Source organism: Colobus angolensis, unplaced genomic scaffold (assembly GCF_000951035.1).
Source record: "Colobus angolensis palliatus isolate OR3802 unplaced genomic scaffold, Cang.pa_1.0 Scaffold75, whole genome shotgun sequence".
NCBI classification, from domain to species: domain Eukaryota; kingdom Metazoa; phylum Chordata; class Mammalia; order Primates; family Cercopithecidae; genus Colobus; species Colobus angolensis.
The window spans coordinates 8692410-8706877 of NW_012121265.1; the positions used below are offsets into that span (position 1 = coordinate 8692410).

Below are 14468 nucleotides of genomic sequence, written 5' to 3' on the forward strand. Positions count from 1 at the left end.
AAAAATCAGCATCCTAACCCTGGGCGACCTTCTCATCTGTGGACTTTCCAAGGAACCTCTGAACGGAGAGGTGGGGAAAGGAAAGGCAGGTGGAGATAAAGACCTCACGCAAAGCCTTTGAGGTGAGGAATTTGGAGAGCTGGGCTGCCTGTGCTCCGCCACCATCTTGCTATTTGTTGACAGTGTATGTCGGGAGAACTAGACACCCTTTGAACCCTCCAGCATTGAGAAGTATGGCTGGAATCCCCGTGTTTATCAGGTGACTGGGATGGCATAAACCCCACCCAGCTCCCTGTTCCCTCAGATTAGGAATAGGCCCCAGGAGTTAGGCTGGAGCCCAGGCAGAGCCAATCATGGGGAGAAGCTGACAACTGCCCCTTCCTTCCTCCACCTATGTAGAGGAAGTTACTCACAAAGCAAGTCGATTAAACCTACTCATTGAGGGATTTACCTTGGAACTCCTGAGGAATTATCTGGAAGAATTAGTTGTAAGAGTGGAAAGAGGGGTCAGGAAGGCAGGCAGGGCAAATTTTCACCTCATTCACTTCTCCATCCCTTGGCCACTTACCCAGCCTGAGTCTGCCATATGCCAAGCACTGGAGGGAGGAGCCTGGCCACAAGCTTGGCACTCAGGCTTACTGGAACCAAGGGCCTTATGCTTTAAGGGACTCTTCGGATCATCTAACTCAGCTCAGTCTTCACAGGTGAGAAATCTGAGGTTCAAGTAGAGCTTTTTGCCTGGTGCGATAGGAGTGAAGGGCCCTCAGTGGGCAGATACTCTCACCACCTCCCTATGAGGCCTGCACTAAGGAATTCTCTCGCAAGTTAACTTAGGGAAACCCCTCAGTTGGAAATCAACATTCTGTACTGTCATACCTATAGTTGCACCTCCACCACCATCACCCTGTTGTTCATTTAGAAATAAATCCCAGTGAAGCAGGCTGGGTCCCCACCCAAGGGTATTCCTACCTTATCCCAATTCACCAACAAGAAGAAGTGCTTTTTTCCTTTTCCTATTTTTATTCTACACTATAAAAAAAAAAAACAACAACCAATAACATACTGTTTTTCTTCACATTCACATGGGTCTTAGAAAATTATTGCCTTTTCCCCTGGAGAAATAACCAACAGACAGAAAGAAAAAAAAAGTAGTACCACATTGCAAAATCTGCAAATCCCAGAAGTCCACAGCTTGAAGACAACTCCAGGGGCAGGGAGGAAAACAACTGTCACAAGAGACATAAGCACACAGAAGGACAGGAAGCTGAGGAAACCAGTTTTCAACGCTACTGACCCAGGATACCCAGCAAGTACCCTTTTCCTCCTGGAATTTACTGCCACCACCTCGAAGGTATGACTTTTTTTGGTCTATGATCTGAAAAACTCTTTTCACAAATGAAGAGTTGCTCTGAGAAGAGGTGGAATGAGACAAGTTCAAGTATGAATAAGAATCATGCCAAAGTCCAAGGTCAGTGAAGAACCCACGGCCAAAAAAAAAAAAAAAAAAAAACCCAGAAAAGCCAACATCTTGCTACTTCAACCAACTGCCTCATTGGACCCAAGAGGCTATCTACAAAACATTTCAGGGTTCAAATCAGGATGCTGATCATGTCCCCACAAACCCTGTGGGGTTACTTTCCCAACTAGATGGCGATCAGCTTATGCCCTGAAGCAACAGAGACAGACACTGAAACTGCCAAAGTTCAAAAAATAAGGTGGAAATTGTGCTTCCTTCAAAATGAATTGGCTTTATAACTGCCTTTTCTCCTGGTCCAGCAACTTCTTTCTCCCACGTTGCTGCAGGTATTTATTGCCTTATGCTTGAAATGAAAAGGCGAACTTTGAGGTGCAAGGACTGGGCAGTCCCGAGAGGGCAGGGGTCTGGAAGTACAGTAGTCAGCACATGCTGTGCTCCCGTAATGGCTTGGCCTTCCTTCAGTCCCGAGAACCTACCCCGAGGTCTGTCTGAAGTTCATTTGCAAGCCTGGTGACCACTCACTATCTCACTGGAGCAGCATGACACAGTGAGGTCTTCAGTATTGCACAGGTATGAGATGTCCATGAGTCTTAAAACCAAAAATCACAGTTGCTCCTGGGGCCGGGCCGATTCCTCCATCCCAGTTTTAGCAGGATGTGGCCGTTGCCACAGGGCTTCTGCTGAGCTCTGAGACTGTTGAGTGGGTAGGCACCGGTGCCAGCACCGAGGCAGGGAATGTGCAGTAGGCACCCTGCATGTCAGGGCTCAGTGTCTGCAAATGGCCTATCAGTGAAGAGCCTGCTGCCTCCCCTTGGCAGGAGGGAGGCTGGGGGTTGGGCGTGGAGGGCAGGATCTCAGATTCGTACTGCAGGAGCTGGCCCATGAAGCCAAAGTTGGGCGAGACCATACTCCTCCTCTGCTTGATGTAATCGAAGGCCTCCTTCAGGCGGAACTGCTTGGTCTTCATGAGGTAAGCCATGCAGATGGTGGGTGAACGGGAGATCCCAGCTTCACAGTGGACCAGGACCTTGCCTCCCTTTTCCCTGACACAGTCTGGAAGGAAGAAAAGATGGTGGGAGTCAGTTGGGATTAGAATCTAAGCGCAATGGCAAAACATAAGAACTGTTGTGCCTGCGTAAGAGCCGTGGCCCTTCACTACACTTCTGCCAGTCTTTAACCCCCACTGGTGAGGACAGAGCTTTTGGGATCCCAGCAAAGACTATCCTATCCCCAAGTCGGATCTTTATATTCCTTACAGCAGCTTTATAGTTCCCCAGGATACTTGCAGATTCTGCCTCTGGAGGTGATGGCCCTGGAAAAGTCCCTTCCTGGGGATGCCATCTTAACCTAGGTTCCACTGATGGTTCCAAGAGGGCATTAGAACATCCTTGCAATTGTGCACATTTTTATTGGGCACGCACATTTTTCTAAGGAGAGCATCCCAGGCTCAAAGACTGACCTGGAGAAGCAACTCTTACCTCTCCAGGTCTGATTCTAAGGGTAATAACCTAACCCCGACCCTGGTAGAGGTCTTCCGGCCTCTCCGGGCACCCTGTCCTGCTGTGCCAGGGCAGGATGCTTGGCTCAGCTCCCAGGGTTCTCACCACCAAACACACAATAAATAGCACATGGCCACTAATTATAGCCCTGGCTAAGTGACGCCTACTAGACGGAGGATATAAATGGCTTTCACAAATTCCATCTTGCTCAACAATGGGAGTTGCTGCTATAAAGCTACCACCACCAGTTAGCATTCTTTAGCTCAGTATGACAAAAAGGGGAGGAAGCCTCCCTTCCTGCTCTATCCCCCAGCCCCCGCCCCCAGAAAACCAGCTACAACTATTAAAAATGGGAAGGGATGAAAGGTTAAAGATACATACACATCAAATCCACAAAAAATACAGTCTTTCCAATTCCCTCTCTTGCTAGCGAGGAAACAATTACATCACAGGAAGTTAGATGTAGCTGGCACTACGCAGGCTACAGTACGCAAAAACATTGAAGATTTTGAAGGGCCAAAAGAAAAAAAAAGTCATTCCCCTTACCACCCTCCACTTCCCTGCCCCAAGGTCAAAGGATGCAAATCAACCTGCAAAATCTAAAAGATAAAATTTCTGAGGCATCAGGGAGGAATCCTCGAGTTTCCCCATCTGAACAAAAACCCCACAGGATACCCCAAAGCAGTTCAATAGGGGTGTCCTCCAATTCAGTCTGACTCAAAAGAAACAAAACAGTCTCTTCAAATTAGTTCAAAGGGGAGACGACCCCCAAGTCACTGGAATTACAGGGTCGGACTCCTATTTCCCTTCGCTCCTCTGTTGGCCTCCTTCGACGTTTAGCTTTTAACTGGCCTACTGCCACATCCAAGAATGCAAAGGGTCCAGAGTGCATTGCCCCTGGAGCCCGCTCGACACCTCGGGGCCTGCCTTCCATATGGCCCTCTTCCCTTGGAAGGGGTCAGTGTATATTCAGCACATGGCTCACTGGGGAGGCCCAGTCTCTCCTTCCATTAGCAGGGCAATGGCAGGGCCAAAAACAAAAGCATCCTGTGCTTTCAAAATGCTGTGGGTTTGTGGATTGTGTGTACACAGACACAATACACACACAGGATGGGGAGGGAGGGTTCTGAGAACTGGATGGGGGTGTGTTTCATGACCTCATGAAGTAGCTACCCAGGTAATTAAACAACAGGCTGAGAAGGGCAAGGCATTCCCAGGGACAGGGAGAACAAGTCAAGGGGTTCCCACCCTGAACACATCATTTTGGCTGCCTTTCAGACTCCAAAGGAATGATCTTAGCCCAGAGGCTCAGGGGACAAGCAGGACAGGCTCGGCCTTTTGCCTCTGATGAGTTTCTCGTCAGGGTTTCCTGGGGAGCAGAAATTGTGCGGTGAACAGAGAGCCACCATGTGGCTCAAGGGGGGCCTTTAATTGCTACCTGCACTAAGTAATTATTGCTGTGCTAACACCTGCCTTTCCTCCTCCAACATCCCTTGGAACAAGATACAGAAAAATCATGCGTCAGTTTCAACAACTACATATGTTAAAGAGGAAGATGGGCGCTGGAAAGCGGGGCATGACCACAAGGTTAGAGAGTGGTACTTGCAAATCTGAAACAGAAAAACGTCAGGGCAGCCTCCTAGCAAGATGGATGAGGGAGAAGATGCCAAATGGGAGAACAACCCAGGAAACACAGAGTACCTGGAAACCCTAAGGCCATAGCCCCTTCCTGCCAGAAGGACCAGAGGCCAAGGCCTCGGTTTTTAGGTCTATGCAATGGAATAAATAAATGCCTAACAAGAATGCAGAAAGAAGGCAAAAGATGCCAACTTTTCTGTGCATACAGCATGGAGCTTGAGTCAAGTGCTATCTTTAATCCAAAATTAGCTGAAAATGCAAAACAAATTGCCCCAAGCCATTCGCCAAAAGTATGGAAAGCTGCTGGGGGCCCTTGGGGCTCAGTGCGTAAGTAGTGCTCTCTGAATCCTTCTGTTTGCTTTTAAAAATAAATCCAATCTACGTAGAAGCACTGTTAGGGAGGTTCTTTCCCCTGCTTTCCTCATGTGGAGCATTACGCAGGGATGCACTCAGCTTCTGCCCAGCTAGAAACAATAACAAAATCGGCAGTGAGTACTGCCATAAAATTATATTAATTCATTTATCTTGCAAATTAAAGCTCCTATTAATAGCAACTTAAATCCTCCCTTCCACCTTTTTGGTAGCTGCATCCCATGTTGGCTCCAACTCTTAGCAGCAGCATATACAAGACTTTTCTTTCAGTGAAGGTAGCTTCCATCAGGGCATCAAAAGTCAAGAACACATGCCCCAAAGGGGCTCCCAAAATAACCGAGGGGGAATGGCTAAACCTACCAATGAAATCTATTGCTTCTTGAAAGTGGGAGCTAATGTCAGCCGTGTGGCTGTCTTCCACAGGGATCCATTTGTAGTGTAGGTGGGTTGTGCAGGCCTCGGAGGTCCGTCGGGAGACATTCAGCAGGGCTGTGATGTGCAGGTTGGCGAGGAACTCGCACTTGGACGCATGGTAGGCACTTCCAAGGTAGAGGAAGGGAAGGATTTCAACTGGGCCACCCTGGAAGCAGGGACAAAGGACAATCAGGAAATATTGGATTCGCTTGTTCATTTGAGAGAGGAAAAAACAACTCTGACCTATTTGCTTCTTAAGATGGGTGGTTCCCTTTCTGGTTTCCCAGTAGAGTTCAGAGCCAGGGCAGTTCAACTGAGTGTGGGTGGTATCTCCATCCTGGCCAACTCTACCTTCCGTGGCTGCCTTGTGACTCAATGACAGCAAAATCCACACAGCAAAGAGTTCACATTTTTGCACGTATCAAGGAGGTAGGATATGATGGCAGTCTTCCTGTGCTGACAAGGATGAGAAGCCATGTGGTATCATGGGAAATATCGACGGGGCTGTGTTGAAGTTACAGCTGCCCTGAGAGTACCAGGGCAAGCCTCTTCGCCTTGGGACAGTCTCACTTTCTTTACAGCTAAAATGGACCAGGACTCAACATGGTGTGTATCTTCCTTTACAGCCTTGGCATTTTATATAGCGTATTTTCTTTCTTTTTTTTTTTTTTTCCTTTTTGGAAAGAGGGAGTCTTGCTCTATCACCCAGGCTGGAGTGCAGTGGCACAATCATAGCTCACTGTAATCTTGAATTCCTAGGCTCAAGAGATCCTACTGTCTCAGCCTCCCGAGTAGCTGGGCCTACAGGCATGCACCACCATGTATGGCTAATTTTATAATTTTTTTTGTAGAGCTGAGTTCTTGCTATGTTGCCCAGAATGGTCTTAAACTCCTGGCTTCAAGCGATCTTCCTACCTCAGCCTCCCAAAATGCTGGGATTATAGGCGTGAGCTACCAAGCCTAGCCTATATAGTGTATTTCATCAAACCTAAGACACTGTTGATCCTAAGATGCATCCAGGTTTTAGAGACGTTAAAATGCACCTCCACCCCCAACAAAAAAGTACGCTTTTTAGAAATGAAAATAACCACTACCTACTCATAATCTTTAGATAAAAAATACTGTCAGGCCACAAGCAGAGGAGCTTCCTCGCCTCTGACCTTCTTCACACGGAGGTTTGTTGGGGGTGCTGGTGAGACCTGCTTACAGAGCCATCCTTTTGGGAGGCTACCCACACCCCAGGTTTCTAGTCAAGGGGGAACCAGAGACCATCCATCTTGAGGCGAAACTAAAATGAACCACCGGTTAGACTATGGCAGTCTCAGCATTTACAGGGCTCTAAAGGTTGCAGAAAAGTCAGTGATGGTTGGAAAAATGGAAGCCCTTAGAGACTGAGAGGGAAACACAGGGCTGGGTGGCAGTGGCTGTGTCTTTGGGAGCCTTTCCCATGCCAACCATCTGCTTCCTGTGTTTCCATTTCCTGTCCTGGAATAAGAGCAGAATGGAAACTCTCAGCCAGATCCATAACAGGGAAGGGTGCGTGGGACAGGGGCCAGCCACAGGCAATTCTCAATTTACTCCGCACCCGGCGTTAGCTTTTTGTTTCCTAAGAACTCAAGTGTTTAAGCAAAATCCAGTTCAGTCACTTGGAAGAAAATTACGGAGGATTTTACATAAGGTAATAACAACAACTGGTATTTTTATCAGCATCTACTATGGCTGGCTTCTGGGGGCTTAACCCTTTAGATGTGCCTACCTCATACCAGTTTCACAAAATCTGTGAGGTAGGTAACATTATTCCCATTTTACTGATGGGCAACTTGAGGCTCAGATGCATTTAATAACTTGTCCAAGTCAGAGCTAGTCAGTGATAGAGCTGGGCTGAAACCCAAAACTGATGGTGTAGCATGAGATGCAAGGCCTTGTCTGACTCCACTTCAATAGTGATCAATATGAGAAAGTAAGTATTTCAGGTAAAGACAGGAAGGAAAAAATTCTCTTCTTTCCTCTCTTCCTCTAGAGATAAAATGTCCATCTGCATCCCCTCTTCAAAACCTCTCCAAACTTCCATGCATACAGAGCAGCCTTCCTGGTGGCAAAATGGTGCAATGGTTAAGAACCTGGGCTTGGGCGTCAGACAGCAGAGCTCTTGGGTTAAGTTCCAGAGCTCCATGCTTACTACCTGATGTGATCTTGGACAGCTCCTTTAACCTATGACCCTTTGTCTCTGAACAGGGGATAATACCTATCCTCTCTGGATAACTGGTAAGGTGTAAATGGGATAATGAATGCATTAAAACCTGGCATGTTACATAGCTGCCACTGTCACCGAGATTGAAGAATGAACAGAACGTGGCTTCTCCCCACGGGGAAGACACAGCGTTTTAGGCAATCCAAGCAGGTCTAGATCTGACCTGAGCTGGACCCACTCCCTGGGCACAGCATCCCCACCAGCTAGAAATCAGGAAAACAGCAGAGGTGGTACAAAGTTCTTTGGAAAGGAGTCAGAGTTCCAAGTCCAGATTCATGTGGCCACTGATGACTTATGGGTCCCCACCAATGGACACTAACAGGCTCGCCCTTTAAGAAGCAGGCTGGATGGTTGACTCAAGATCTCCTCCTCTCCTGAGTGCCTGGAAATTGCTGATACACCAGACCTGGGATCTATCCAATTTCTTTTGGAGCTCAGCCCAACACACCCCTGAAACTACATTTCTTTCCCTTTTTGAACTTCTGTTTAGACCAAGAGGGAAGAAGCCAAAGGCCTTCAGAAACCCCACAAGTTAACATGACCTCGCCGGGCTGCTCTAAATGCAGAAGCGTTTCTAAGAAGTAGCATTAGGGGGTTCCCCAGATGAATCTTGAAGACACATCAGGGCCTTCTCACCCCTTGCTTGGCCAAAGATGTGCTGTGCTTTCACAACATTCTGCCAATTCTTATTTCTCTTTCACTTTCTGAGAAATGGAGGGAAAGCATAACCCAAACAAACAAACAAAAGTAGAAATTTAGTGAGGCCAGATGTCCACAGCTTGAAAGCCACGGGTTCGTCATATACTGTAAGGGTGTTTAATAAAGGAAAACAAACAAATCCTAACCCTGGCATCTGGACAAGCTAATAGGCTTCCTGACCAAGGAGCCCGTTCAAGAAAAGGTCACCCGGCTTTACTTCGAAGTTTATCCCCAGGGACAGGGTTTTGCTCATGGCAGGGAGCTGGCATTTTAGCATCTAGCAATCTTTCTTCTTATGATTTGGATATGTTCTTGGTTTATGTGAAAAGTTTGAAAGGTTACTCCCACCAGGTCAGGTGTCTAGATTAGAGGCCATGCGGAAAACAGAACAAGGTCCTGAAATAATCAGAAGAGGGAGCTGAGAGAAAGGGGTTCTGAGCCTGATGCTGCCTTGAACCAGCTGCAGGACTCTGCAAAATCTCAATAATCTCACTTGTCACAGAACACTTCTCTTCCCTTCCATAAAATGAGTAGGCAGGTTTTTATCTCTGGTTTCTGCCAGATTTGGATTCTCACCTGCTTTTTCATTTTCCTGAATGGTACTACGTAACCCCCTTCCACTTTATTTTTCCCTTTAATGAGCTATCACAAAGCACTCATTTTTAGAAGAAACATAAAAACTCCCTAGTTTACAGAAACATGAAGCCCTCTAGTATCTTTTGATTTCCTCTGGTTTCAGTATCTGTGCAACTGTAAGCATAAGAACCCCTTAGAGGAGCCTACTTAGCCACCCAAACAGGACTTTCTCTATAGAACCCCCACCAACACCAGTTTCAGTTAAACATACACAGCTTGACAGGTACCAGGATGGTTTGCAGAAACTGCAGAGCATGGACAATTACGGAGAAAAGCAACACAGGAAGCCTGAAAGTCAACTCTGAAATGTCTTCAGGGAAACCTAGACCAGTATTTCAAAGTTTCTCTGAACCTCCGAAGCCAGATGACAATAATGTATCTTTCACTTCCCCTTTTCCGCAGAAGCTGCCAAGCATCCTGTGGCTGGTTTGCTCTTGTCAGCTTGTTTGCTGGAAGGAGGCCCATTTACTCTTGGATGGAAACTCAAGCTGGCAAGCAACAGAGGCTCCCTAAAGCCAGGGGATTTTGCCAACACCCTGATCCACAAAAGAACTAACCATCGTTGCAGAGTGGGGAGAGAACAGTCAGGTGCTGAGGAAAGAAGGCAGACAGAAGCCCAGAATACCACTCAGGATACCTCTTCCCCATCATGTACCTGGTCATAAGCTGGCCTGTAGCTGACGTTTACCACTGGTTTTCCACACTGGCTGATGAGGGCTCTCTCATTCTCCATCTTCTCTTGTGAAACGGGTTTTACATCCACGCAACACTCGGGATATTCCGAGTAGAAGGTCTCATACCCCCCTACAAAAACAAACAAAAAGGTGAGACAGATGGTTAAAATCACTTTCTCACCCTGTCAGAAAATACCCATAGTTAATCAATACTCTGAGGGTTACACAGTTTAAAAAAAAAAATAAGCCAATACAGATTGTGGTCATTAAAAATTGAGCAAAACCAGCGAACAGATTTAGAACAGAAAGGGACTCTACACACACACAAACCTCTATAAAAAGAACTCCTTCAGAGGCAATGATTAACTTTTTGTGTCTATCAGAAGCAGCTTAAACTGTGAAAGAAAGTATCTAACATCTGGCAAATATTAACCAAATCCCTCCAGAAAACAAAAGCTATTTTCTCTCTTGTTTATCTAAAAGGAAGGTGTGATTATGCAAAATTTCATTAATTGGCGAGAAGATAGGCTCCTAAAGTGGCTTCTTCCCCAGCCCATCTGCTCTAAGCAGGATTCTACCTGGTACCTCCTCCATTCATAAGGAAATGGGGGCTAATATGAGGTTTCAACTCAGGGCAGTAAAACAGCCTGGCTTCTCACTTCCAAGGTGCTAAGAACACTGCTGACAATCCTTTCTAGGTCCAATTTGAAGTCATCAATCCAGTTAATTACCTTCTAAATCAACTGAAAGAATAAGGACTTCTGAATTTAATTCTCATCCCTCCTGAGCAAAAACTGTCTCTGTCCCCTTTGTGACCACCCTATCTTCTTATCCCCACTTTTCTTACTTCTCCTCTACTCCTCCTGCACGCCCCCCCCAACCAATCAATTAGTCAACTTATATAGCATGTATGACTCTCAGAATCCTTAATATTACATTTACACCTCTCCAAATGGATTTAAGGTAAAAACAACCCTCTGAGGCCGGGCACGGTGGCTCACGCCTGTAATCCCAGCACTTTGGGAGGCCGAGGCGGGTGGATCATGAGGTCAGGAGATGGAGACCATCCTGGCTAACACGGTGAAACCCCGTCTCTACTAAAAATACAAAAAAACTAGCCGGGCGTGGTGGCGGGCACCTGTGGTCCCAGCTACTCAGGAGGCTGAGGCAGGAGAATGGCGTGAACCCAGGAGGCGGAGCTTGCAGTGAGCCGAGATCGCGCCACTGCACTCCAGCCTGGGCAACAGAGCGAGACTCTGTCTCAAAAAAAACAAAACAAAACCAAAACAAAACAAAAAAACAAATAAACGAACAACCAAAAAAAAAAAAACAACCCTCTGAGCAAGTCACAGAAACTTGCAAATATAAGTAAGCCTTCTTGGGCCCATCTGAGTGGGGAAGAACCCTCAGAATGCTGAGGGCTGCCAGGTGCAACAGGCCACCCTTGCTTGGGAAACTCCTTTGCTGGTAACCCAGAGAGCAACCTGAGGCATTTCCCAGGGCCTACAGAAAGCCCACTTGTCTTTTTCTGGCCCAGAGAATTCACTTGGAGTCAGATCCATTAAACATGCATTCTGAGACCACGAATTTTTCAAAGAACCCCCTTTTTCTTTTCTGACTTTGGGTGTTGTGATGCTGGCTTTTTTAAAGCCCTGCAGTAGACAAATGGTTAATGGATTACAAGGCAGTCTCCAATTCCCTCCCAGAAGCTGCAGCCAATTCCTAGAATGAGTCATCCTGCCATTACTGCTTCCTCTCAGCTTGCTGGAACTGCCCCGCCCCCACTTAGTACACCCAGATCTCCCCTGTGGTCACCTCACTAGCAGCCCACTGAGCCTGCCCATGAGCTCCTGGTCCTCCCAATGACCACGCTCCCCACCATAACGGGAGGCCACTGGGGAGGTGCAAGATGGTGCTATAGGCAGTTTAGCTTCCCATGCTCTGCCATAGCCCCTGGGCCCCTTACCTTCCAGCAGTCAAGAGAGAAAGACGCAGGCTCACACTGACCCACAGCTTCCTGGGAAGAGGTATCCCTAGTCAGTAAACCACCTGATCACTTCCTGTGTGCCTAGACCTCAACATTATGGGTTCCAGGGGACAAACAAGGATTTGGATGGGAATTTGGAGTTAAGAATGACCTGGGCCCTCCCAAACTTCAGAATGAAGGTTGGGGAAGAGGAAATCTTCAGGCTACCCCATCTTTTCTGGCTTTAAATAGATTACTTCAGAGGTGGCTATCAGGAGGACAGATAGGAGGTTCGAGTATGGGTTGGATCCTGCCTGCTGTTGACAAAATTTAGTTCAGGGACAGATAAACAGGGTCCTGCCTCTTCAAGCTGGGATTCAGAGGAATCCTACAGATTAAATGGTCTCAGTCTTTCACCCACTCCCATCAGAGGTGTGGAGAGACAGAACATTCCTCTCTGGTGCCTCACTTAAGTTGCAAAAGCCATGGCAATTCTCAGAGTTACTTCAGCCTTCTTTTGGAATGAGTCTGCTTTCAATCACCACCACATTACCAGGGAACAGAGAGCACAGATACTATATATAAATAAGCACTGACCACGCAATTCAGTCATCACCATTTCATTTTAGTGGTTGTTTGGGAGACAGGTGATTACAGAAAGTGTAAAAAGGCATTGCCCCCGCCAAGATCTCAGATGCCACCAGATTAAAACCTGAACTCCTATCTGCATATGAGTTAAGTAAAGAAATAAAAATTTTCTCTGGCAACAATTTAAAGTTTAGTAGTAGTGTTATAAGGGTAGGCATGAAGCAATTTCTACTGAAATTTAACATGCATATAATTCTTGACCTGGCAATTCTCATGATTTACTGAAAGGCACTGCACACACAAGAGCACATGGAGAAGGAGATCTACCCCACTGCTTGGAACAGTGAGGCCGGACGCAACCCAATGGCCACTACAGGAGACAGGTTCAATGTGAAACAGACATGTACGGTCAGATATAGACAAGTCTCCCAGATCTAGATGGATACAAGATGCAAGACAGGAACTATACAAAATCAATCTATTTCTAAGATTCTTATGAAAAATTATCTAAAGGTAAACAAGAAAGTTGACGACTGTCTCTGGGGAGTGGAACTGGGTTCTAAGATATGCAGAAGACTCGCTTCTCATCATACGGCCTTCACGCTGTTCAAATTTGTACCTGTGTATATGTTACCTTCTTTTAAACAACATTTTAACAGTTTTCCTGAGATGTGAGTCTATAGAGTTGCCTACTTTGTGGCGATAACTTCTAAACTGTCAGCAGGGCCCGCTTAGAGAAGCATGGGGAGCAAAGGGGGGACCAGGAAGGGTCTCCTGGAAAGGTCTTTCATGCTACTGAGGAGGCATAAACTTTTCCTAAGAACAGGAGACAAAAACCATATAGGGGAAGAGAAAGAAATCAGGAGCCACGCTGAAACCTCTGCACAGCCAGAAGGCCATCCCTCTATCCCCTGGGGGCTAGGCTGCCAGAAGAAGGACGATTACCATCTACCTCTGTTATCTCTTCAACAGGAAATCAACAGGGGACCAGTCAGCAGGAGGTGCTAGCAGAGAGGGAAACTGTCTCCAGAATCTTCCTGGCCCGGAGTGTGTGAAACTCAACTTGCATGGCTTTAAAACAGGCTCCTAACTCTCGGCGCCGGCTCCCTGCACCGAGCTCTGATCCCCATCACTGTTACATTCCAAGGTGCCTGCGCCAGGGCTGGCACGGCCTTGGGGCCCTGCTGGGGCTAAGCACTCATCTCTTCATGTGGGTCAGGTCTCCCCGGGTGTCATTTGAGGTTACAAAGGACTCAAATACAAAGCAGGAGCAGTCATAGGAAGTGACCCAGAAAAAACCAGTGCTTTGAGAGTCAATCACCCATCCACCACTAGAAGCCAAAGTTATCTTCCCGGCAGGTGAAATGGGCAGGCCTGTGGCGGTAGCTCCGGGAGGTGTCAAATCAAAGGCCGCAGAATCTCCACACCACCCTGCCCCCGCGCACCTCTATTTCCCGGCTGGCCGGCTGTAGGCTCGGCTCAGGATGGGTCCCAGGGATAATCCTGGGGCAGAGGAGGGAGGAGGTGAAAAGGGTGGGAAGGATGTGAGCTCCAAACTGAGCTAGAGAAAGATCTAGGAGAGAAGAGGCCGGAGGAAAACAATAAAAAGCAATAAAATGAAATGGAAAGGGAAGGGACTCGCCAGGTCAAAAAGGCAAGAGGGGTCGGTGAAGACACAGCTGGCTAGGCGGGAGGAAGGGGGGCACCATGGCGCCACACCATGGGGGAAGGGGTCGCGACCTGCTGATCCCACCAGATCAGTCTATCAGGAAGGCCCCAAGCCCTGACCCCAGCGACAGCGGCGAAGCTCGGGTCTTGAAAGGGGGCTCGTGCCCAGCACGGGCCGACGGCCCCCAAACTGCTAAGCAGCAGCAGCCCCCACAGCATAACCAACTCCACCCAGCCCGGCGGACAGACCGGCTGCCAGGCGCTTTCGAGGAACTCGGGTGGGGAAGACGGAGAGCTCTGAGTGTTGACATTCGCAGTGCCCTCCCAAGCGCAGAACAAGCCCCAGAGTGCAGACTCCGGCAGGTGGTGACTCTCCCGGTCCCAGGCTGTAGGAAGGCGCCCCAGCACAGGGAGGGGACCCAGGGGCGCCGGAGGGGCGAGCGTGGCAGGGACCCCGCGCGCTCACCTTTGAGGAAGTAGACCCGCGGGCCGGCCGGCAGACAGGCGAGCAGCGAGGTGAGCACGACACGGGCGGCGCTCTCCTCCCGCAGCTTCTGCCAGTGGCGGCTGCCCTGGTCCAGCACCA

General features: G+C 48.0%; 1 protein-coding gene across 1 annotated transcript in view; it reads right to left on the reverse strand.

The window, feature by feature from the left end:
• Positions 1-997: 997 nt before the first annotated feature.
• The window catches only part of DUSP5 (dual specificity phosphatase 5), a 58151-nt gene continuing 44680 nt past the window's right edge, over positions 998-14468 (reverse strand). Inside the window, exons 7-10 of the mRNA XM_011927926.1 lie at positions 14349-14467; positions 9642-9790; positions 5347-5566; positions 998-2530 (exon numbers count right to left, since the gene is read on the reverse strand). Of these exons, the coding sequence (XP_011783316.1) occupies positions 2124-2530; positions 5347-5566; positions 9642-9790; positions 14349-14467 (895 nt within the window). The 3' untranslated portion in view covers positions 998-2123. The remainder of the gene's footprint in view (positions 2531-5346; positions 5567-9641; positions 9791-14348; position 14468) is intronic.